Below are 25,877 nucleotides of genomic sequence, written 5' to 3'. Positions count from 1 at the left end.
TCCAAAACGCTGATTGAATAATTAAATTACCACTTTAAATATGTAGAACAAAATAATTATTGTATAAATACACAATAATTAATACACAATAATTAATACACAATAATTAATAATATTTTTCATTATATTTAGATATCGATACCTAATATTAGGCTTATGAAAAGTAGACAGAACGAGTCTGTTGCGAGTAGCATGCGCCTACAGGACTGTATCTGCGGCGGCCTTGTGGACTATCACGGGTTGTGTTCCTCTGCCTGTATTAGCAGTAGAAAAGGGACATCTCTATAGGAGAAGGAAGGATTTGACAACAGCTATAAAAAAAAAGAAGAAAGGGAAAGATCAATGGAAAAATGGCAAGAAGAGTGGAACAACAAGGAAGATGTTGCTCAGTGGACAAAGTTGCTGATCCCGAGCCTAAGGGACTGGGTAGATTGTCTGTTTTAGGGCGTATCTTCATAGGTTTAGAAAGACAGATACAGATAAATGCATATACTGCAAATATTTCAACATTGTTACTCACACAATGTTGGAGTGTAATAGATGTACAGTGAAGAGAAACAGAATGTATAAAGAAATAGGTATGAACCCTGTGACTGTAAGAGAGATGATCGTGAAGATGACGGGAAATACGGAGGGATGGAATAGTGTTCACAATTACATCCGAGCAGTCAATAAAAAGAAAGAAGAAGAAGAGAAACACCCACCGAGCTAACGACAGAGATAGGATCTAATTACTATTTTAATGGGAATAAGTAGCAATTGAAGGTTAAAATAAGTTTATTGACGTTTGAATTTTTGATCTTTGATCTTGCACTGATAATTTGTTTATATTCCAACAACTAATAGAAAAAAGAATAGCGGTTAGTACCGAAGTACATCTAGCCTTTATCGACCTAGAAAAGGCATATGATACAGTTCCAAGACTTAAATTGTGGCAAGCTTAACAACAACTCGACATTAGTACATACCTTTTAGGAATAATCACAGAAGTATACAAGGATAACACTACTTACCTAAAAATCGGATATAGACTATCAGAGCCAATAATAGTAACTATAGGACTACAACAAGGATGCAGTATGTTACTCTAACTGGAATCTAAAATCTCAAACTACTCTATTGGAATCCCCATAGAAAATGACGTACTGTTCTCCCTGAACTTTGCGTATGACCAAATCATCCTAGCTCAAGATTCTTATGATCTAGAATTTATGATAAAGTGTCTATAGAGAGAATATTTAAAATGGGGGTTAAAAGTTAGCATGAAGAAAACAGAATATTTACTTAGTTATCATATCAGATGCAAGGTTTGAAGTGTTGATAGACGAGGACGTGGAAATCAAACAAGTGGAAAATTTTAAATATTTAGGTCCACTCATTCCTAAGAACGGCTTGGAAGAAACCGAAATTAAACACGAATTAATCAGGGACGTAAAATTGTAGGATGTCTGAACTCCTTATGGTGGGATCGCATTTCCAAAAGGAACAAAAAAAGAATAGAGCAAACCATGGTTGAATCAGTTCTTTGTTATGGCTCTGAAGTATGGACAATTAATGCAGACCTGAAGAGAAGATTGTTGGCAGTTGAAATGGATTATTTGAGAAGAAGTGCTAGGGCATCAAGGCAGGAAAGGAAGACCAAAGAACCTATAAGAAATAACATGAATGCTACAGAAACGGTCATTGACAGCATAGAAAGAAGAGGTTCAAAATGGTTTGGACATCTATTGAGAATGCCTGACGAACGTTGGCCTCAAAAACTTCACAAATGGAAGCCCCTTGGAAGAACAAAAGAGGTAGACCTCGACGATCATGGAATGAAAGAATTAAAAGAGCGATGGAATCGAGAGGTTTGGAGGAGAAGCATGCCTTGGACCGGGAGGATTGGCGGAGCCGTCTCCAAAATGTATTGTATTTACAAGTTGGATTAATGTCAAACATCAATAACCTTATTTTAACCTTCAATTGTGGCTTATTCCCATTAAAATAGTGATTACTTTAAAATGCCACAAGAAAATAGCTTCAGAACAATAGATAAGATCTAGATACGAGAAGGGAGTGTTCCAAAAATGTCGTCAGCCTTACAGTGGCCACCCCACATTCGGAGTACGGTACGTGCGACAATCAACGGCGCACAAGTAAGAGAGGGTGGTTTTAGTTGCTAGGCAGGATAATAGATACCTGAATCTTTGGCACCGCTATCTTTAGTACTTTAAATTAAACTAAAACCCAAATTTTAGGGACTCAAAATGAAGGTAGCATAAAAAAATTTCAACCCCCCCCCCCTAAGACTAATTCTGGGTGCGCCACTGTAACAAGAACCTATATATTTCGTGCAGTTGGCTTTTTGGATTTAAAAGTTATTAACAAATTAAGGTCAAAAACGGTAAATTTTCACTGTTTTCGTCTATAAATAAAAAGTGTAATTAGTAATGTGTTAAGAGTAATAAACTTATAAAACCTTCAAAATAGCGTTTTTTAAATGTTTTTATCCGTATTTGTTATTTAGAAAGTTGCAAAATAAATCAGAAACTTCGGTTTTCATTAATGTTAATAACTTTTTTAAAAATAAACTTAGAATCTTCATATTACACGTAATGTTGGGTGTTGTAGTGAAGTAGAAAGAATATTCTATCAATATTGTAGCAATTTTTATTTACCTACCACGTTGTGTGTCACTTGTAACAATATATAATTGCTTGACAATAACTGAACAATTACTGGACTGGAGATAGGGTAAGCAAATAAATTGAAATGTTAGCGAACGGCTACTAGTGTTTTGGTTGGAGAGCTAGGTTGTGGATAAAGGTTTCTTTATTTGAGGGACTAGAGAAACTAACTACAAAAAAAAAGAAATAAAAAAATACTTACAGATTTCCTCGGCAACAATACACAAGAAGAGTCTAAAACTATTTAAAATGGACGCCGTTTAAAAAAATCCTCTTGCTGGTTAGAAAGAAAGGCTTTTCTTTACTAAAAAATTTTAAGGGTGAAAATCTTTTTGAAAGAAATAATTTTAAACTCTTGGTTTAAAGAGAAACTATTAAGAAATTACCCAAATTTATCAACAAATCTTACATTGTATTTAACCTTTTAACAAAACAGAATTTAAAATTTTGGTTATGTACTACATGGTCACGGACGAATTTTTAAACAAAATGGCTGAAAAATTAGTTAATGATGGTGACGGCAAAAAATTCAAATGTATGACTTGTCCTTACGTTACGAACTCTAAATCTTAATATACTTATCACAAGCAATTCCATAAACTAAGACGCGACCAGTACACTTGCAGCCATTGCTCTTATAATGTCAGCAAACGACATCTACTTCACCAACATCTCAAAGTCCATGGCATCAATATAGCTACACATAAACAAAACGGCGAAACTATGTACTTAGACGAAATGACAGATGATATCGAAGAAATAACGCAGCTATCATTTAACATTAACCTTCAAAGTTTACCAGATATACCATTAGTGTGGGTTTCAAAAAATGGAAAGTTTTGTAAAATGTTCCAATGTAGATATTGCCCGTACATCAACCTAAGAAAAGTTAATATTCAATAACACGAAAAAATGCATAGTATACGGGACAAAATGTCCAACTTTTCCAAAAATAACGAAGTCGAACACAGATGCACAGAATATAACTATATATGTACACCAAGGATCAAGTGGTATAGTCCACTGACTAGTAGATCCGTCTAAAACCGATGAAAAGCAAATTAAAGAATTAAGCAGGTCAATAGGACTTCATCTTGTCCTGAGGCTACCACACAGGTCGACTTTCAAGAACTGATGGACGTTGAAGAAATTGATAGCTCTTCGGGTACAGGAACGGTTCTTTACTTATGTAAAAACTACTTTGCTTCACTGGCTGATTATTTCTTTTTAAGTTATTAAGAAAGTGTATTACTTTGGAATTGGATACAAAAAAAACACACTGTCCTACACAAACTTCAAATAATCTGGATTCAACACATATGAGACAAATCTTGGAAGGTCAAACATCGAATTGGACTTCAGGATATCCTAATGATAACAATATGTATTCGTCAAATCTCGACTGCTTAATTCTCACTTAAAACCATGTAGTCCTCACTTAGCCCTCAGACACACTTTTTATCAAATCCCGTGAAACGCAATACAGCAACAAACCAATGATTATCTCACTTTATAAAAACTGTCAAATAGCATTTTAAGATAAATCGCCTCCCTCTAACTCATGGAATTAAACGAAAATTTGCCGGCTTTTTGAAACTTTCACCGAAAAAGATGCTTTCCCCATCAGAACCCAATCTGTTTTTATTAACTACTACGCTTTACATTACTGAATTCCCGATGACAAAAACGAATAACGAATAACAATAACACATTTTAAGAAAATCCGGACTCAAACAATGAAACCCACTACTATCGCCGCTAGTTCATCAAAAAGTGATATCCTTCTCCCAAAATCATTCTCTTGTCAGTATATATTTTCTCATCAACCTAAGTGGAAATATTCATATTTATTTGACGCGCAAATATCTATGCAGAATCAAGATCAAACGAAATAACATTTAAAATTATTATAAACAGACTCGAAAATGCTTATATTATCAATCTTAGAGACACAAAAAGATTAAAAATCTACTTCGATGTTTTATAATATACGGGGTGGAATGAAAATGATACAGTGGGAGCATGGAAATTAACAATCGTGTAAACTTTGTTCATTGGTTTGAAGGAAAACGGTGACATTATTCCACAAAATAGAGTGAGTCCAAGATTTAGTTGAATATTTTCTTGTTAACAATAAAACCAGTCTCAAAATGTAATGTAGGTACTTTTTGCGACTCTTCCACCGGGTTTTCATTTAAAAACTTCTAAATTCTTCAGAATAAAAACAACATTCATCTGTAAACCTGGTTTATTTTAAAATTTACAAAAAGGAATTATATATAATCTCTTCTTATTCCATCGTAATCAGAAGTTTTTAACCTCAACTGCGATCCGCCTTCCCTTTCTATATTTTTTTCTTCACTCTTAGAGCTTGTATCTTGTTCTTCATTCATACTCTTTACTGCATCTTCGGTTAATTGATGTACATCATCGTTTAATTCACTCTGTTTGGGTGATCGTGATCGTGACCTATGTCTTTTTGTCCTTCTACTGCGACTTTCTTTTCGTCTTCGACGTCACGATCACGATCACCCAAGCAGAGTGAATTAAACGATGATGTTCATCAATTAACCGAAGACGCAGTAAAGAGTATGAATGAAGAACAAGATACAAGCTCTAAGAGTGAAGAAAAAAATATAGAAAGGGAAGGTGGATCGCAATTGAGGTTAAAAAATTTCTGATTACGATGGAATAAGAAGAGATTATATATAACCCCTTTTTGTAAATTTTAAAATAAATAAGTGTTCGGTAAATATAATATTTATTTTAACCGAAAAAAAATGTAAACCTGGTCTCTTATCCAGTCGTTACATTTTTTCTCTGAGTATATACAGTGTTTGCTTCAGTTTTGCAACCTGAAAAAGACAGTTTATACTAAAAGTTGCAAGGAAAGTGTTATGTTTCTTTTTACTTTTTAATTCTAAATAAAAATAGGCTAAATTTAAATTTATTAGTTCCAGTGCTAGTCCGGTAAAATAAGGATGCAACCTCGGAATGAAAGATAATAAGCTGAAAATTTGCATACGTCTTTATTTTGATGGTATAAAACTTACCTCAAAAGTCTCATATAATCACGTGTCCGCGACTTAAGATATTTATGGTCAAAGGTCACGAAAATGAGTTTTCTGCAAATATCTCGTTTCCCTTACACTTTATGACATTTAAGGTGGTAAGAAAAATTGTAGAATGGAAAATCTCTTCAATTTTTGTCTCAAGTACATTTATGAACCTTCAACCCTTCTTAAGATAGAGCTCAAAGAGTGGGGGACCGCTTACCTGTGTATACGGTAACGCGAAGTCAGCCAGTAGGATTCAATAAATAATAAGTTATATAGTTAATTATTCACTTAAAATACTATTATTATCATTAAATTTTTATTATTTATTATTTAATAAACTATATTTATAGATATTAATTATAAAATATATATTTTTTATATAATATTTATTTTATTTTTAACAAACATACAATATTAAATGAAATATTTCAAATGAACTTTAATGATATTTTTAACAGCTGTATATACGATAAATTAAGATCAAGTGCAGAATTCAACAATAATTATTTTTATATTTAATTAAATACTGAAAAAATCATATTTATTATTTTTTTAAATTATATATTTATTTATTAATCCAATAATCGATTTATTAAAGTTACAAATATAATATATATTCTTTTATTATGAATAGTTAATATTTTTGTATTCATTTTCTTCTTCATCGCCGTCTTCTTCTTCTTCTTCTTCTTCCTCTGACTGCTCAATATCGGATTCATCATCATCATTCTCGTTTATTAAGTATCAGAATAAAAATATTCAAGAATATCAGGTGCATATTCACTTTCTTCATTGAAATCATCTGAAGTTGATGAAGCGTTTAGACATGATTGTCCAATACACTGCCCACAAATTAAAGTACATTGCAATCCTGATTTCCTGCATCCGCAATTAGAACCACAACCTTTCTTGCAATTGCAAAATATTGTATTCAGCAGTTCTTCTGGTGCTGGCGGTAATAATGTTGTTATTGGTTCCAGAAATTCATTTTGCATTACCCAGCCGAATTCTTGGGGTTCTAAATCATTTCCCAACCAAATTTGGGTCTGATAATAGACACGAATGATATGCTGACGAGCTGCTGCACTTGAAGGTGGAAGACTTGATAACTGCACTGGTTTGTTGAGTCTTGTTGATTTGATGAACTGGGTGTATCGAAAAGAGTCTATATCGTCTTCTGATGTTGGAGCATTATACGCTGCTAAGAAAATACGTACTCCATTTTCAAATAATTCTTGTACAGAGCAGTTTTTTTGTTGAAATAGTTGAGGTGACTGATGTAAATGGTGATTTTTTTCGAACATTTTAATAAACGATATTTTACCTTTCCTATAAATCGCAGAAGTCGTATCACATCCACTAAACGAGTGTAAAAATAAGATGTGTTTCTTAGAATGAGGGTATTTATCAAAACTTTTCGATGAATATAATTTCGAGATATAATATTCGTATTAATATGGACGAAAAGTATTTTATATAATATTGTATGTTTGTTAAAAATAAAATAAATATTACCTATATAAAAAATATATATTTTATAATCAATATCTATAAATATAGTTTATTAAATAATAAATAATAAAAATTTAATGATAATAATAGTATTTTAAGTGAATAATTAACTATATAACTTATTATTTATTGAATCCGACTGGCTGACTTCGCGTTACCGTATACACAGGTAAGCGGTCCCCCATTCTTTGCGCTCTATCTTAAGAAGAATTGAAGGTACATAAAATTACTTGAGACAAAAATTGAAGAGAATTTTCCATTCTACAATTTTTCTTACCACCTTAAATGTCATAAAGTGTAAAGGAAACGAGATATTTGCAGAAAACTCATTTTTGTGACCTTTGACCTTTAATATCTTAAGTCGCGGACACGTGATTATATGAGACTTTTGAGGTAAGTTTTATACCATCAAAATAAAGACGTATGCAAATTTTCAGCTTATTATCTTTCATTCCGAGGTTTGCCCCCTTTTTTGCCTTATTTTACTGGATTATGCAGGCAAGTTATAGTTACTTCTGTAACTTTTAAACGCGATTTTTTGTCCACAGCTCCGCAAAAATAATAAATTAAGCTACCCTTCGAGATAAAATTTAACACACTTTAAAAAGGACATGTTACTTACAGTAGTTTAATTATAGTTCTTTTTTAGGATTGCGCCGACGGAAAAGACGAGCAAAACTGTAGAGAATATATCGAAAGATTTTCAGTAGCGAAAAACTCACGTCTCGTCGTAGTAGAAAACCAACGCATTGTCAACGTCTCCCATTCAACTTGCGCTGTTCTTTGTATTCAAAATAAAAAGTTCACATGCAGATCTTTCACCTACAGAAGATCTGATAGAAATTGTTTCTTATCCGACAAAAACATAGGGCTGTCTGGAGCTCTACAGACCCATCATTCCAGTGACTACTACGAATTAAAAGATGGTACTATAGACTGCTCCGATAAAACTAAATACTTTGAGTGTAATAACAAGAAATGCTTGACTAAAGATTACGTGTGTGACGGGTACAATGACTGTGATAACAGGGAAGACGAAAAACATTGCGGGGCCGAAAAGTTTGGATACAAAATAAAGTTGGCCGGGTCTGATCAGAAGAATGAAGGGCGAGTAGAAATTACAGGTATTTGTTTGTTTAAAAATTATATTTTGTTTTAGAGAAATAATATAATTTCAAAAAGACTCTTTTCAAAGATATGATTTATTAAAAATATTAAATATATAAAAAAAACAGTTGGTCATGGGTAGTAAAAGTACAGTACAGCTGTCTCTTTCTACTGCCTTCCCTCCTTATCGAGTATTGGGCGCTCTTGCATTTCTTAGCCAAAAGTGAGAGATAGCTAATTGGCTGGATCAATGTATCCTCTTTTGATTTATTCCTTCCAAATTTTCTCTACCAGTCTTTTCGATTCCTTGCTCTCTGTTTGACCTCTCTCCATTTCAGGCAAATTCGTCCATGATCCCTCGTTACAGTTCTTCTCCAATTACTATTCGGTCTGTAATAGTCTTACTATTACAATTCTCTTCTTCTTCTTCTTATTCCGTTTGGTTGGTATTCGAGTGCCTGCGTAGTTATATTATTTTGGAATTTCCTTAGTGTATGTCCAATCCATTTCCATTTTCTTCTTTTAATTGTGACTTATATATTTTTTTTATTCTTCTTCATAGTTCTGCGTTTGTTATTTTATCAGATCAGTATATTTTTAGGATTTTTCTGAACGATTTATTTACAAGGGGTTTGTAATTTTTTGGTAGTTGTTTCTTCCTCCGAAATTCTGCGCCATACAATAATATACTCTTAATACAGCTGTTAATATTTTGATTTTGTTTAATTCTAATATATCGTGTTTGTTCTAAATTCTCTTTACTATTTTTTTTCTTCATCTCATCTACTAACGTATTTTTTCCATGATTGACTCCAGGCATGTAAAGGTATCTCCTGTATTTGTCTAAAGGTCGTAGGATTTGTGGTTACGTGCTTACTTTTATATATTTTGTTTTGTTGATGTTTATCATTAAACCCTTTTTGTAGCTGATTCTTTTAATGCTTCATACGCCTCTCGTACATCGTTTTTCATTCTCCCAGCAATATTGGTATTATCAGCATAGGCAAGGATTTGCACTGATTTATTATATATTAAACCAATGTTGTGATTTGTGATATACGTATTGCTTTTTCCAGAAGAGCCAGATTGAACAGTATACAGGGGAGATGGTCTCTCTCTGGCACAGCCCGTTATTTTTTTTAGAAGGTTCAGAAAGTTCCCCCGGAATTCGTACTCTATATTCCTTTTTCAAGAGTTACATTTAGTTAAATTTACCAACTAATTTGGTATTCCTAGCTCTTTCATTGCTTTGGCTTAAGGATCATTACATTGGAGTATTATACAAGCTTGTCGATCTTCTTCTGTATATGACTGCTATGTTAGTTTAGGAGACAAATGTCGTCTGTGAGGAGGAGTTGATCCAAGACTTTTGTTAATACATGACTGTAATAACAAATGTTATTTTATATTAAAAATTTGTATATATTTTAGCCTTTGAAAGTACCGGCTTCATCTGTGACGACGACTTCAGCATACTCGACGCCAATGTTATTTGTAGAGAACTAGGATTCCCGCTAGGTGCAGCTGAAGTGAAAGGCCAATCGTACTTTGCGAAAGACCTAAAGGAGAGAAACACTTTGTATATGATAGACGACCTCAACTGCGTCGGAAATGAAAGTACCGTCATCGATTGTACATTCCCTGGTTGGGGAATGCACAACTGCAGAGACCAAGAAATAGCGGGAGTGGTGTGTAAGACTCCGCAAGAGAAATGCGGAAGTGATAAATGGAAATGTGATAGTGGAAATGAATGTATTCCGTTTGAGTTCGTTTGCGATGATGTCGAAGATTGTAACGATGATTCCGATGAAGCTGTACAGCATTGTGAGGTATTTTAATCAGTTTTATGAATTAAAAATCATTAAAAAAAAGATATCAGAGAAAAATATTTCAGTCTAGAGCTATAGAGATTATTAAATTTATTTTTATTTAGAGTTCCACTTTTTAATTGTTGGTCGTTATTCTGCTTATATTTAAACTTCTTTTAAAAAAGGATTTGAGAAATCCTTAAGGTAATTACTTGTTTTTAATTTTTTCTGATAAATAATCATCGATAAATAATTTTTCTTGATGTTATTTTAAATAAATTCTATAAATGAGGAGGTAACATGCAAACAGCCTTAAGTCACACAAAAATAAAACTTAAGTTAGATGTGCCAATGCATTATTCTGTTGTAGCTAAATTGGTTTATTATATCTGATTGATGCAAAAAAAAAATTATTTCCAAAGGTAACAGCATGTTAAAAACCACCTTTACATGCAAAACAACTTATTTCCACTGTACTGGTCTATGTAAACAAGCTTATTTCCAGCCAACCAATAGAAGCGCTGCAATTGCCACTCAGCTGATCCAGTGGGTCTTGCAAATTTGAGTTTATATAAGGGTTTTGTATTAAAAGTTTTTGTAACTACTGTTTAGATTGTCAGCGTATTTACAAACAATTAGTAATTAGGTTATTATTTAAAGGAGAATGGATGGTGCAGATGGAAGTGTAAGTGTTGGTGAACGAAATGAAGGGGCTAGTAAGAGAAGAGTTAAAGGAGGAAAAAGGAAAAGTGAACAAATTACCAGATATGCAGCTCCTAAAAGAGCCCTAGTTTTTGTACTTTGTAAGCACAACAATAAACATCTCACGTGCGTAAAAAGAAGGCCTAATTACATCAAAGCTTTCAAAGAAGAGTTTTATAAAGCTACAGACAAGAAAAGACAAGATAACAGAATTGCAGTCGGATTCATAGAACACAAATCAAAAGACATATACCTAGGCCGGTATAAAAAAAAAAAAAAAAAATTCTGGACCTGAGCAAAAGTACTTCACTACAATACTTCTTTCCAACTGTCTCTGCTGACACTACAAAAAATAAGAACTATCTGAAGAAGGAAAGTGTTAAGGAGTACATATAAAAACTCAGAGGAACTGAATCACATTACAGCAGAAAGAAGTCCAACAGATTGTATCTGAGTAGTGAGTTAATTATTAGTAAACTAAGTCAAATGTAATATAATGATCAGTGTAAAGAGGAGTTAAAAGTGAAATGCAGCATGTTTAGGATGATTTTTTAAACCAGTTTAAAATAGGTTTTAAGTCACCTGCCTCCGATACTTGCAGTACTTCTCCTTCTTCTCAGCCTTCTCAAAGAAAAAATTAAAAGTGCACCAGCACGGTCTGCTGAAAGGCGCAGCTAATGGTTGAAAAGCGGATTCATTCAAGAAGAGCAAAGGTGTTTTATGAGTATATAAAAATGGATGTTCCTCATTCTGTTAGCCTTTGCTTTGATCTTCAACAAATTCAACCACTACTGAAAAGTCCAATTCAAGAAACTTATTGCGAGAGAAAAATTGGGTTTTATGATTTTTGTATTACTGACCTAAAAACTCAAAACCCTATGTTCTATACTTGGGCAGAGGAGCAGGCAGGAAAAGACAGTGTGGAAATATCATCGGCTCTCTTTAACTATTTGACAGAAGCTGATTTTCAGGGCTGTTCTGTACTAAGGTTGTTTAGCAATGGTTGTTTCTCAAAATAAAAATAATATTGTCCTGAGAACACTGATTCATTTTTTGAAAACACACAAATCATCAGTCCAGAAAATTTTATTGTATTTCCCTGTATGCGGACATAGTTTTTTACCCGCCGAGGGTGTTTTTGGAAGAATAGAAAAGCAGTTGCGAAAAATATCCATAATTTTAATTAAACAGGAATACCATGACATCTACAGTGGTATAGGCAAGATAAAAGCACTAGGAGAAGATTGGCCACTACTTGATACTAAGAAACTAATTGAATATTATAAGGACATCCAATCATTAAGTGAACTGAAGAGAATTGAAATACGCTACTGGACACAAGAAGAAATTAAACACCTCCGAAAAAAAGGGAAAAGGTTGTGTTGGAAAACCAACTAATTTTTTACTACTCCAATTTAATTTAACTCCGCCTCTGTAGTTTGAATATCAAATATTATCTATTAGTAAAAAAGACAAGCAAGACATTAACAATCCTTGTACTAATAGAGCTATTTAATAGATGTCTCCATAATAGCAAGATCCCTAAAGACTGGAACGAGAGTCTAGTAATACCCTTACACAAAAAAGGGGACAAATGTGATCTACAGAATTATAGATCTATATCGTTGCTCAGTCAAGTATACAAACTATTTATGAGAATTATTAACAACCGGTTAACCTACAAAATGGACAATTACCAACCGGTTGAACAGGCTGGCTTCCGCAAAGGATATAGTACATCAGACCATCTGCTGACAATGAGAACATTGATAGAGAAGGCAAATGAATACCAACTACCCGTATTTCTTGCCTTCGTCGACTATGAAAAGGCGTTTGATAGTATCGAGATATGGGCCATAGCACAAGCTATTAATAATTGTAGAATATATTCGAGATATAGGCAACTAGCACATAATATATAAGAAAATGCAACTATGATAATACAACTAGACGAAAATACAAATCCCATCCACATTAAGAGAGGAGTGAGACAAGGAGTCGTAATATCGCCAAAGCTTTTCAACCTAGCCCTAGAAGAATTCTTCAAAATTACAAATTGGTCAACCTATGGCATTAACGTTAATGTTAACGTTAATGTTAACGTTAATTAAAGTTAAACCACCTCAGATTCGCTGACGACATAGTGAATAAAGCGAGCACATTCGAGGAACTGCAAATTATGATAAGGGAACTAGCAGCCAGCTGCCTATACGTTGGTCTAAAAATGAATATGAAAAAAACAAAAATAATGACAAACACAGATGACCCCAGACGTATAACTATAAATGGCAGTGAGATAGAACAAATCCAGGAATATACCTACCTAGGCCAAATCCTGAGACTTGACAAAGAGAACCAAAGTGCGGAAATTACTAGAAGAGCAAGACTAGCATGGGTAGGATTTGGAAAACTTAGTTGGATACTTAAGAATCGCAAAATACCCCAATACTTGAGGAGCAAAGTGTTCAACCAATGCATCCTTCCTATCATGACATATGGATGTCAAACCTGAACCTTAACTAAGGCAAACATGAATAAACTAGCCACAACAGAAAGAACAATGGAAAAAGCAATGTTAGGTATACGACTCTCAGATAAAAACGACTGAGTAAGTTCCAAAACAAAAGTCGAGGACATAACAACAAAAATTGCCAAACTTAAATGGAGCTTCGCGGGCCACACTGCTAGACAAAAAGACTAACGTTGGAATACTACAATACAACATTGACCTTACGAAAGTAAACGAGGAAGAGGAAGACCACAGATGAGATGGGTTGATGACATTAAAAGAATAGCCGGAACAAATTGGAAATATATTGCTCAGAATAAAGACCGATGGAAGGAGTTGGGAGAGGCCTATGTCCAAACATGGACTACAGAAGGCTAAGAAGAAAAAGAAGAAGAAGAAGAGTAAAAAAGACCAGATGATCGTCAGCGTATTTGACACCTCTTCAGCCCGCACACCTCTCGTCCCTTTGCCACCACTAGTCGCATAGAGTCCAGTTGCATTAAGTATTTCAAGTTGTTAAGTCTATCAAGACGTTGCTCTCTCCCTCTCTCTAACCTGTGCCACACAATTGTTCTTACAAGAACATAGTCAAATTTAGTTTAGTGTTGTAAAGTGTATACAAAAAAGATATTGTGGAAGTTAATAAACCGCTAATAAAAGGTTTAAGTGTATAATGTTTCAACCCCCACAAGAGGAAATAAACGAATCAGCAAACAATTAAATCCTGTAACAAAACTAGACAGGTCACCACGAGGGTTTGGTGGGCTACGGGAAATGGGAGGAAATAACTCATCATTTCACTATAGGTTGTGTGTTTTTGTCTATAAAAAGACTGTGTTGGCAAGAGGCTTGAAAAACTACAGGTATGAAGGAGAAGTCTTTTGTATCTTTGAGAAAGAAAGGAAAACAGAATCTTAGACAAGTGAAAATAGAATAACCACCACTTCATTATATTGTGTTAACCAAAGAAAAGACCAATGATGTTGACAAACTTTAAAAAAAAATGTTTGGAGAGAACTGGTCTACTTCTGATCTCACGCTTTGGTTGGTACAAGAGTTTGATTTTTGATGGATCCACTACAGCAGCTACTGGTGAGGAGCAGGAAGAAATGTGTGACTGTTTCTTTACTTTGCTGCTTTATTACTGTTTTTACATGTAAATCAGCTTATTTGCACAACATTTTACATGCAAAACGAATTATTTCCACTGAGTTCGTGCAAAAGGTATTATTGCCAAAACAAAATCAATTTTTTAAACTTTTTTTTTAGTTACCCTAACTGAAATGAGTATTTTAATCGCATGTTTGGAACCAATACTATTGCATTACACCGATTAGAACTCATTATCCTTTTTCAGAGCAAAGCTACAAGTTTTTGGTCCTCTCTGAAAAATTACTTATTTGTGACTTAAGCTTGTTTGCATTTTATCTCCTCAAATTATTATGTTTGCTCCCAAATACCATCAGTTAACGTATTAACAAAGCATATGTGGCTTACTTATGACAAACCTGTCAAATTTAAACCAAATATTAATAATAAAATGTAAATAAATATCATTTGATAGTTAAGTGACAGATATCCTTTTACTTTGTTACTCGTCATTTGATGTTTATATTTTGTTAGTTATTTTTCATGTAGTTTTTAATTTAAACCTGCTTAGAGTAAATATAATACGACTAGAAACGAATTGATCGAGACTAGTGAATCGATGTCAAGAACCGCTATTCTATGACACTACCCGTGACGAGCCAACTTGTGGCGCTATTAGTTCCGTGACGCTCGTCTCATCGTTTTACTGTAGAGAAAAAAAGTAATACAACACCAGTATAGAAGCTTCGCTTCAAAAACTATACGACTTTGTTATTACAAATGTATTTTTTTATTTTCATAATTTTAGGCACCCACCGAACTGCGCCTTGTAGGAGGTACTTATCCCGGAGAAGGACGAGTTGAAATCAAACACAACGGTATCTGGGGAACTATTTGTGACGACGACTTCAACGAAGATGCAGCTAAAGTGGTATGCAAGTCCTTGGGATACAAAGGCAGGAGTTTTGTTAAAAAGGATGCTTTCTTTGGCGCAGGTAAGACAGTATTTTTACGGTCCCTGTGTAAGCACCTCATGAAAAATCATAGGGTTTGAATTAAAGCAATAACGGCTTCTTCTTTAAGTGCCATCTCCGCGACGAAGGTTGGCAATCATCATGGCTATTCTGACTTTCGAGGCAGCTGCTCTGAACAATTGCCTTGAGCTGCAACCAAACCACTCTCTCAGGATCTTCAACCAGGAAACGCGTCTTCTTTCTACGCTTCTCCTACCCTCTACTTTTCTTTGCGTTATGAGTCTCAAGATGTTGTATCTTTCGCCTCTCAATACATGTCCGAGATATTGCAATTTCCTTTCTTTTATTTTATTTTCTATTTCTCTCTCTCTCTCTCTCTCTCTGCCTATTCTCCTTAACACTTCTGTATTCGTGACACTATCTATCCATGGAATCCTTAACACTCTTCTAAATGTCCACATTTCAAACGCGTTAAGTCGATTTATTGTATTCCGGTTAAATGTCCATGAATCAGCTCCATAGTAGAGTACACTGTGTACATAGCATTTAATTAGCCTTATTTTCAGATCTTAATCTTTTTTATTTTCACGAAGTTGGCACGTGCTTTTTCAATTCTGACTCTTATTTCTGCAGTATAATCGTTATTTTCTGTGATTATCGTTCCCAAGTAAGTACATCTTTTTACTCTTTCAATCTGCTGGCCGCCTACCGTTAATATTTCGTTTGTATTGTTGTTCTTGCTAATTTTCATGAATTTCTGACTTTGTTATTTCGGGTCCCTTGTCTTTACCCTGATTATCTTCATATATATTTTCCTGTCTCTGGTCATGGAATAATTCCTCTATATATTCTTTCCATCTTCCTATTTTTTGTTCTGTCTCCACTAAAATGTTTCATTGTTTGTCCATTAGTATGCTTGAGGTTTTTGTTTTGCTACCCCAGCTAATTCTTTAACTTTCTTATGGAGATTGAAGTTATCATATTTGTTTTGTAAGTCTTCTATTTCTTGGCATTTTCCAGCAAATTAAGTCTCTTTAGCTTCTCTTATTTTCCTTTTTATTTGATTATGCAGCTGTTGATACTGAGTTATGTTGATATTCTTTTGCCTTCTTCTGTCCTCCATCATTTCCAAGATTTCTTCTGTCCCAATAACGGCAATTGCGGCAATTTACTTAGTTCCTCTGTGCGTTACGATATTTGGTTACAACGTACGGATTAAGCGAATAATTTGAATGCTGCAAAAATTTTAAAATTTCCCTAATTACGATGGTTTTTACTTAAGTCATCGATATTTAATATCTTTGACCATTCATAAATTTTGTTTATTAAGGTTTTGGGCCCATATGGCTCGATCAAGTATCTTGTTATGGCAACGAGACCGAGCTGAACACATGCACACACTGGGACTGGGGCGAGCACAATTGCGAACATAGTGAAGACGTAGGGGTGATCTGCTCACAGGATGCAATAGATGTCCAGGTAGGTTACTATTTAGATTATTCAATGTAAACATAATATTTGCTTCTCGTGTGAATTTTCCAATTGAAAAACCAGATTTCTTTATCCAGCTCGGTACGGTATTATTTACATGAGCTGTATGAAAAAAGTCGAAATAAATTTGTAGCTAGGAATAATATTATTAAAAAATTAATATCAAACTTTAGTTTAAGGATTAAAATACATCGAATTCGGGTAAACCACGCTTACGACTTCCTTTCTGAAGTTTTGATCAGGGCTTCCGGGGTCTCAACGTTCTGAGCCCGTAGATCACTTCACTAGTACAGCGTTCACTACTCAGTACACTACTACTGTTTATAACTTCATTGTCCTTCGGGATCAGTTAGTTCTCTGTTTCTTGTTTAAGTGTTCTGGGAGTGTTGGTTAGATGACTTTTGTCGCCTGGATAAATTTCTGTAAGAAATATATCCAAGTGTTGCTACGTCACTGGTAGCAATTAACTTACACCTCTTAAAATCTACCGACTTAAATTATCCAGCAAATTCTCATGAAAGCCGATAATGTATTCAAAAGATATTTTTACCCACAGATTAACTTGCTCCGATCAATTCCCAAACTTTTGCCCCGAAAACCGCTTGGCAATAGTCAGTCATTAAAAATCAGAATTTTAAGTAGTCGGTATAAAATTGTATTTTAGCAAATCTGGTCGCTTTTTGGTTAGAGGTTTAATTCTCGCATATTAGTTAGGAAAGTTTCGTATTCGATCAAATTCGACGCATTTCTGGTTTATGAGTTATCAAGTATATTAATATTGAAGAAAACATCCTTAGTTGATGTGATAATTATTAGTAACATTTTAATCTGTATCAGTGATTGTTTCAGTCAATCACAATTCACAACATACAGTCTGTATGTTTCAATAAAAGAACTTGCGCTAAAATTTTGGCTAGATATTAACTTAGTTATAGTAATATTCAATTATTAAACTACGTATTGTTTAAATCGCTTGTGTTCTTATTTCCCACGCCAAAGGGTGGTCAAACAAATGTCCGTTTAATTCTACTATCGCCTCTTCATGACGTATTTGTGATTTGTGGATGGCGGCACTGGTTTTTGGTTGTTGGTCCTGATGTTGTTTTGGTGGTGATTTGTTAGTGTACTTTGAAGGAGAGTGTCTTCAGAGAGTGTTAGGAGGAGAAAGGGCTTGTACTCAATCACGTACGTGTATATGTATATAAGTGTTTCAGTTTGCACTCGTCTGAATGTTCCAAATCAAGCGTTGAGTAGGCCAACGCTTTTCCTATCCCTGTTACGGGTTTTGATCAGATTTTGTCTCCAGTTAAGTGCTTTGGTAAACACCGTACCTAGATACTTGATCTGATCCCTGCATTGGAGTCAGTTGCCCCATAGCCCCAGGTAGATTTGTAACGATATTATTTTGCCTACCTTAGGGTAATATTATGGAGGTAGAAAATTGGGGACAGAAACTATGGGGGCGAAGATAGGGCAAGCAAAATAAACGCTACTATGCGAACGGCACTCAGGGGGTTGCTGGAGAGCTGGGGTCGTGGGTAAGTAAAAGACAAGGGGTCGGATTGGGGCAGCTACAAAAAAAATGAAATAAAGGGGTACTTACATAAATCTCCTGGGCAAATGGGCAAATAAAACAACAAGGAAGGGCTTCTAGCAATTTAGAATAAGGGCGCCGCTTTGAAGGATCCTAAACTTGCTGGAGGAAAGAAGAAAAGGACTCTTCCTTCCTAAAAAGTAAACACACAAAAAAAGGTTAGGAGATTTTTCTAAACTAAAATAAAAAAAATGGATCAGAGAAACAAATCAAAACGTTTATTTTTGTCTCATACAAACAGTTATTAAAAATACAGATTGCACAAAAATTATTAAAAGTTGCAAAATACAAAATTACAAAAAAAACTTATGTGTTGCCTGTTTACAAAGGAGATTGCTACAAAATTCTTCGAAATGGTTTCTAGGTTATCTTATTAATATGGCTAAATTAAAAATTAAGGATATCCTTGTTCATAAAAATATATAAGATTTAACGTTTTTTATAAAACAACTTTCTTCTTCTTCTTCTTCTAATGGCGCTACAACCCTTTGTGAGTCTTGGCCTGCTTAACAATGTTCTTCCATTCTGCCCTGTCGGATACTTTCCTTCGCCACTGCCTGATGTTCATGGTTTTAAGATCCCTCTCTACGTCGTCTATCCATCTTTTACGGGGCCTTCCTCTTGTTCTGTTTCCTTGGGGCTTCCATCTCTGGATTACTTTTACAGCTCGATTATCTGGCATTCTTTCTAGGTGACCAAGCCAGTTTAGTCTTTGTGATTTTACAAATCTGACAATATCTGCGCTCTGCATTAGTTCATCCAGCTCGTGGTTCATTTTAATTCTCCACGAACTATCGCTGCATTGGGTTGGTCCAAATATATATATAAAACAACTTTCTATACAAGCAAATTAAAAATTGTCACAACAAAAAAAAATTAAAGCTAGCTGTCAGATGTCACATTTAATTTTGATGACAAAGAACAAATATATTGACAGCATAACCATACATATTACAATTTTTAAATTGTTATAAAAGCAATTATTACTTTAGCAAAAAAATGTCTGTCTTTATTTTAAAATTAATATACTGAATGTTACCTTATAATTCACATTTTTTTACACTTAACTTTGAAATTTGCTAGACATCTATGGGAAAGCTACCTGGACAAATTCTCAACGGGAAAGAAGGAAGACGGTTTCTATAGCCTGGAACGAAGTTGGGGCAAACAGACGACAAACGAAGCTGGTGGCACACCATATGTACTGATTTAAAATGTTACCATGTTCTGGTATACTACACAAATCCTCTAACTATTCAAGTGGTTACTCTTTTATAAATCTGTCATATTACAGAGAGTAGATTTCCACTTTTTACCGGTCTTGAAACTTAACCCATTACACAAAATTACCGGCTATGTTCAACTCGAGCTGCCCTATACAACCTGCCTGCTTCGTTGCTCTTCTCAACCTGACTTGAATTCCCCTCTTGACCTAAATCTGGTGTGGGCGACCCTTCTTACGTCCATAACATAAATTTCTTGTTTTTAAAATTGGCCTCAACTATGTTACAAAGCGACCCTCAAACAAACTACTTCCAAATATGAAGAAATAACACGTATTATATTGATTTTTCTACCTCACAATGTATTCAGAGATTTGGGGGATTTGAATGTAAATAAAGACAAAAAAACTTGAAAACTGGATACAAAACTTGTTATATTATCGATCGTTTTTACATTCCCTTTTAAAAGACAAACGCAGATTTCCTGGTAATTTTTAATGTTATACTAACGAGATAAACAAAATAGGGGCGGACTACAAAACTTTATACAGAATTTATATTATTATATAGATATTAAATATTATATATAGACACAAATTTAAAAACGCTACAGATTTTGTCCTCTGCAGGTTGTGTACACAGTAGCCGCTAACATTGGGATGTATAAAGAGTATGAGTTGTGTTTTGTTAGTATTAGGTATTACTCTCCATCTCCCGCACCACCTATCTATATGGATTAGATGATTTTGAGCGTACCTTTGGAAGACATATGTATCTCGTGTTGTTGTTACGAGGGCAGTGTTGTCTAATAAAGTAGTGTGAGTTTATTTGTATTTTTAGAATTGGGGAAGTTACTGTTGTATAGTGTGTATAGGATTGGCGTCAAGACGGAACCTAGTGGCACTCCTACTGTAGGGGTAAAGGGAGTTGATAGTTGACTTCTCACCTTTACCGTGATGCTACGCTCAGAGATATATGAAGAGATAAGTCCAAGAAAAGGAATAGGCAAACTGATGTCTAGTAGTTTCCTCACCAATCTGGCCCACCAAACTTTGTGGAAGGCTTTCTTTACATCAAGAAAAATTCCAATATAAAGATTTTTGTCGTTTAACTTTTGGGTAATGTGTGTGACAATTTTAGTCAGCGCGGTTCTAGTAGAGTAGTGACCTTCTTCAAAGCCGAATTGGATGATCTTAGTTACTACGGTAAAGTCTACGAGTCTTTCCTAGATCATACCCTTGAAGATTTTAGCTAAAACTTTTCGTAGAGAAATCGGCCTGTAAAAGTTAATGATTGGTTCAGGGTTTGTTCTTTTTAGGGAGCAAAATTGTATTGGCTACCTTCCAAGGGGTTGAAAAGTAGCAGAGTTTAAGTGAGTTGACTATTTTTGTCACGTAGTGTGTGACACTCGGTGGATTTTACGCAGTTTCACCGAATTTTGTTAGGTCCTGATGAGTTGAAGTTGCCTATTTGGCAGTAATTGTCCAATGTCTGTTGATCCAGAAAGGCCTGTTTATAGTCGGGTATGGTCGATTTATACCGTCAATAGTGAAGTGGTTCATTGATATGGCGTTTAGGTGGGAGTTGGCGCGAATATTCTTGACGGCAGGGGTGGATTGATGGATGCAGTGGACGATATTTTTTTTGATAAAGGAGAGGTATCTATCTTATACGTATCCGAGAACTGATTTCATAGACAAAGGCTTTTGGAGATCAAGGCTTCTCATATGGTCACATACTCCTAGACATACGTGGCAGGAATTTATCTAAATTAGTAGAAATTATTGTGTACTATCAATAGTGAAAAAGAGTAGCGGGAAACTGGCTACAAGCGGCCCAGTGTAGAGAACACTGGAAAGAACTGAGGGAGGCCTATGTCCAGCAGTGGACGGGATTGGCTGATTGATGATCAATAGTGAAAATTCAATAATAGAAAAAATTCTGTAAATGTTCATAGAAAATGCAAATCGTTAAAACTTTTGAACAATAATAAATTGTTTTATTAATTCCAGACCGACAAACCATGGAAATTTTACATAAAATATTATATTTATTTCTTTTTAGATTGAAAGACACTCGAATCTACCTACAAGAATTGAAGAAGGATTACCCAAAAACTGTGGCTTTAGGAAAGACAATCAGTTTGCCATCAACGATTTAGTTCAGGCAAGAGTGATAGGAGGTGGTGTTGCTAAGAAAGGAGATTATCCTTGGCAGGTAAGTCTAAAGCAAATCACAACGAATTTGATGGTGATTCTAGTGTAAGTTGTGGTTAAAATTATTAAAACACAAATTGCTACTAAAAATAATTTTTGAGATTGCTTTTGACATTTTCAATTGACGTTAAATGATAATACCCCACAATATGTCCTCCTTTTTAAAATAAATTATCTTCAAATGGTTCATGTATATATTCAGTTCTTCATTGTAGTTTATTTTTTAGGTTTGAGATTATATTTTCATGCAAGCAAGCAAGCAATTTAATGAAACCCAACCTGTGAGAAATGTTCACCCCTAAGAATTACGTTCGGGTGTAACAATTCATTGGAGCGAGGTGTATTAACTCGAGTAAAAACAGGAGTCACTCCACCGCGCTCCAATGCTCCAGACCATCCCTTTCCCCCCTATAGCACTCTGATGCGCGATAGGGGCACAACTATCAGCCAAATGCTGTTCATGTGGAGATCCTGGGTAATAGAACCCCAACATGGTTTCCTAACCGAATTCAAAACTCAGGACAGCGCATTGTCGCTATATTCCTGTTATCTTAATGTGGCTTATCCGCGAACTAAAATTGCTTACTTGGGCCTCAAGTCTCCGCTCTGAGCTAGGCTCAGTTCGGCGACTTGGTGCTCAAGTGGTTGGGCCCTACATTCCCGAGTTTTTAGTGGTTTTTGTTAATATTTTTTTGTGGCTTGCGCCGGTTTTTGTTAGTAGTTTTTTGATTTTTTTGGTGGCCGAAGCCGTTTTTTGTTGTTTTTTGGATTTTTTTTGTAGGATGCCTGAAACATAAAATCAGAATTAGTGCATATTAATATAATAAATTATCTACATAAAATTTACTGGGTCCACGCTGTACGTTGCGATTGTCCACGAGGGTTATGAGCTACGAACTATCTTCATTGTGCCTTGTTGTTGTTTTTTGAAGTGTTTTCTCTCTGGTGTGATTGTTGATTTTCTCTCTAGTATTATGATTTTATTCTACTATTTGTTGTTTGGATCTTTTGTGCTTCCATCTGTGGAAAGCGTCGTACCTCAATATCTCTCGCAATATGTAGCTGGGGTGGTTCTCTATCTCCGCGAACTTTGCCCTAGCTTTTTCTTTCATTGTGTCGGTCACTCTGATTTGTTATAGTTCTCTAAAGAGGAATCTTTCTGCTACGTATCTCGGTACGTTGACTGCTTCTCTTAGGCTGTTGTTATGTGCCGCTTGTATTTTCTTTTTTGGTGTATTGCATATGTGTCCCCATGCGAGAGATGCATATGTTAGTATAGGAAGAATTATACTATTTATTAATCTTATTTTTGTTTTCAATCTAAGTTTGCTTTTTCTTCCTGCTAGGCCTCTTATTGATGCTCTTGCCATGTTGGCTTTTTGTACTGTAGCTTCTACATGTTTTATATTTTCATCTCTTTCCTTAAGTAGAACGATCTAGCTTTACTTCTAGATTCCTGTTAATCCTTATTTCATTAGCATCTGTTATTTTCCTTGTGATTTTTTGTTGAGTTTTTTGTACTTATCCTGATAGTTTTTTATTTTTCGCCTTTTGATCCATTAACTTCAATATCTTTTGTGATATTCACATTTTGTTTATCTTGTTAGTTCTTGTTAGATATTGGTTAGCCTCTGCTTTTATTGTTGTATTTATATAAGTTACCTTTATATTCATTTTGTTCCATAGTACCTACTGTTTATTTGATATTATACATTAATGAGATCTTTCTTTTTTTACATATATGGTCTCATGCTCTTATTTCTGTTTGTGTCTACTTCTTTCTTAGCTTTTCCCTTATTTGGGGTCGCTGTTCCTTACTCTTTTTTGTCAGGTATTTCTGTCCATTGTATCTTCTTCATTTAAACATTTCTTTTTCAAGTCCTTTGCCACACAGTCCTTACATCTTCTCCTTGGTTTTTCTCTATATCTCTATCCCTCTCCAGCTATCTCCATCTTCCTTTCCTGAACCCTCTTTACAGGTCACACTTCACTGCTATACACCAACGTAGGCCTCGCCACACTCTTGTATATATTTTCTTTCAACCCTTCCCTAATTGTCTAATCTTAGAGTACCCCGTCATTCACTTCCAGTTAAACCAGCTGGCCTATATTCTGTGAGCAATATCTCGATCTATCTGTGGGCAAATTCTCCTACTGGTCTTAGTTTTCCGCAAGCAATTCGATATCCCCAACCATTCATGTTCCTCCCAACCACGTATACTTCGTTTTCGACCTGCTAACCTTAAGTCCTCCCCTCCAACATTTCTTTATCCCTCCACTAACACGATATTATCCACAAAGAGATAGTACATCCATAATGAGATTAAACACTTAAGGACTCAGTGAAAAGCCTTGATAAAAACCAACTGTAACTGGAAAACTTTTGGTCAATCCGACACATACTTTGATGTACGCTCCTTCATACATTACCTCCTTCACGAGCCTTACGTACTTATCAGGAACTTATTTCTTTCTCAAATATTTCTATAGCTCTTGTCTAGGTGTCGTACACCTTGTCAAGATCTATAAATACCAAATGTAGTTCTATTTTCTCTCTCGGTATTTCTCTATCAACTGTCTTCAAGGAAACAAAGCTTCATTCTCCTCCTTCTTGGCACAAACTCAACATGTTCTTCTCCTATCGATGTCTTTCTCCTCTATAGTTCTTACAGTCCTAAACGTTTCCTTTATCTTTATACAGTCATAACATCTCGCTCTATCTCCTTGCATTGGGCATCCTTTCTTCCTCATATATCCCACTCATCATTTTTCATAAAACGTCAACCCCTTCCTCTCCTAGAGCCTTCCAAACCTCCACAGGTATTCCATCGGGTCCTTCTGCTTTACCATTATTCATCCTATTTAACGCCTTGACAACTTCATCTCCCGTTATCGCCGGTAGTACGTTATCATTTGGAGTTCCGCATCCTCCGCCTCCCTTCTGATATACTTCATTTATAGTAACTTTCTAAGTAAGTTTATCTTATTTTTCATTTTATAAGTTAATTGTAAGAGATTTTATGTTTTTTTTTAATATAGTCACGATCACAGAGATCACAATTATGATCTAAACATTTCGTACACATTATGATGTAGTCTATAAAGTTTCACTTTTACATTTTTTGTTTTCCTGTGTTTTGGAGAGGTCCATGTATACAGTCTCTATAAATAAATCATATTCATCATTAACGTCATGGAATACTCTTTTTTGTCCTATTTTGCTTAAACCTTTTTCTTTAAGATCTTGTCTCCATTTTTTCAACAAGTTCTAATTTTCATTCAATATTTCCTAAAATATCAATCATCATCATATCTAAACATTAGGAAATATCGAGACAATATATACGAAATTCTACCATAATCTTTAAATTCTTTAATCAATCGTATTATCGTGTCCTTGCACAATATTAAAGTTTGTTAGCATTAGTTGTAGTAATACAGCAAAATATTTTTATGTACTCACCTTTTAATCACTTTCAGGCGGCTCTTAAAGTTAGAGTCAAAGACAAATCCGCCCACTGGTGTGGAGCCATTATCATCTCCAGCAGATGGGTTCTGACCGCAGCCCACTGTCTACAGGGTTACACTAAAGGCGCCTACGTGATCGTTGCCGGTGATTATAACACAGACGACAACGACGGAACCGAGCAACAGAAATATATCGATGAGTTCTTCGTGCATGAGCAGTTCAGGAAGGGACACAAACTCAACAACGATATTGCTCTGATCAAAGTGAAAGGTACTGGATTCGTCCTGAATGACGACGTCCAACCTATTTGTTTGGCTGATGCTACTACAGATTACAGTAAGCAAATGAATTGCACTATATCTGGATTTGGATCGATTAAAAGTGGGGTTTCAGGTAAGCGAATAATCCTTTATTTAAACAAAGTAGACATCGGAACACCTTTAATTTTATGTACT

The 25,877-nt window shown here is 34.8% G+C and overlaps 1 protein-coding gene across 2 annotated transcripts in view; it reads left to right on the top strand.

The window, feature by feature from the left end:
• LOC140445945 (serine protease svh-1-like) overlaps positions 1 to 25,877 on the top strand; it is a 53,712-nt gene that overhangs the window by 21,386 nt on the left and 6,449 nt on the right. For both annotated transcript variants that reach the window (XM_072538395.1, XM_072538394.1), the window contains 6 exons: positions 7,890 to 8,364; positions 9,779 to 10,176; positions 15,264 to 15,450; positions 16,760 to 16,908; positions 21,802 to 21,954; positions 25,434 to 25,815. In XM_072538395.1, the coding sequence (XP_072394496.1) occupies positions 7,890 to 8,364; positions 9,779 to 10,176; positions 15,264 to 15,450; positions 16,760 to 16,908; positions 21,802 to 21,954; positions 25,434 to 25,815 (1,744 nt within the window). The remainder of the gene's footprint in view (positions 1 to 7,889; positions 8,365 to 9,778; positions 10,177 to 15,263; positions 15,451 to 16,759; positions 16,909 to 21,801; positions 21,955 to 25,433; positions 25,816 to 25,877) is intronic.

The sequence above is a fragment of the Diabrotica undecimpunctata genome, chromosome 7 (assembly GCF_040954645.1).
Source record: "Diabrotica undecimpunctata isolate CICGRU chromosome 7, icDiaUnde3, whole genome shotgun sequence".
Taxonomy (NCBI): domain Eukaryota; kingdom Metazoa; phylum Arthropoda; class Insecta; order Coleoptera; family Chrysomelidae; genus Diabrotica; species Diabrotica undecimpunctata.
This window is presented reverse-complemented; position numbering and strand designations above follow the sequence as displayed.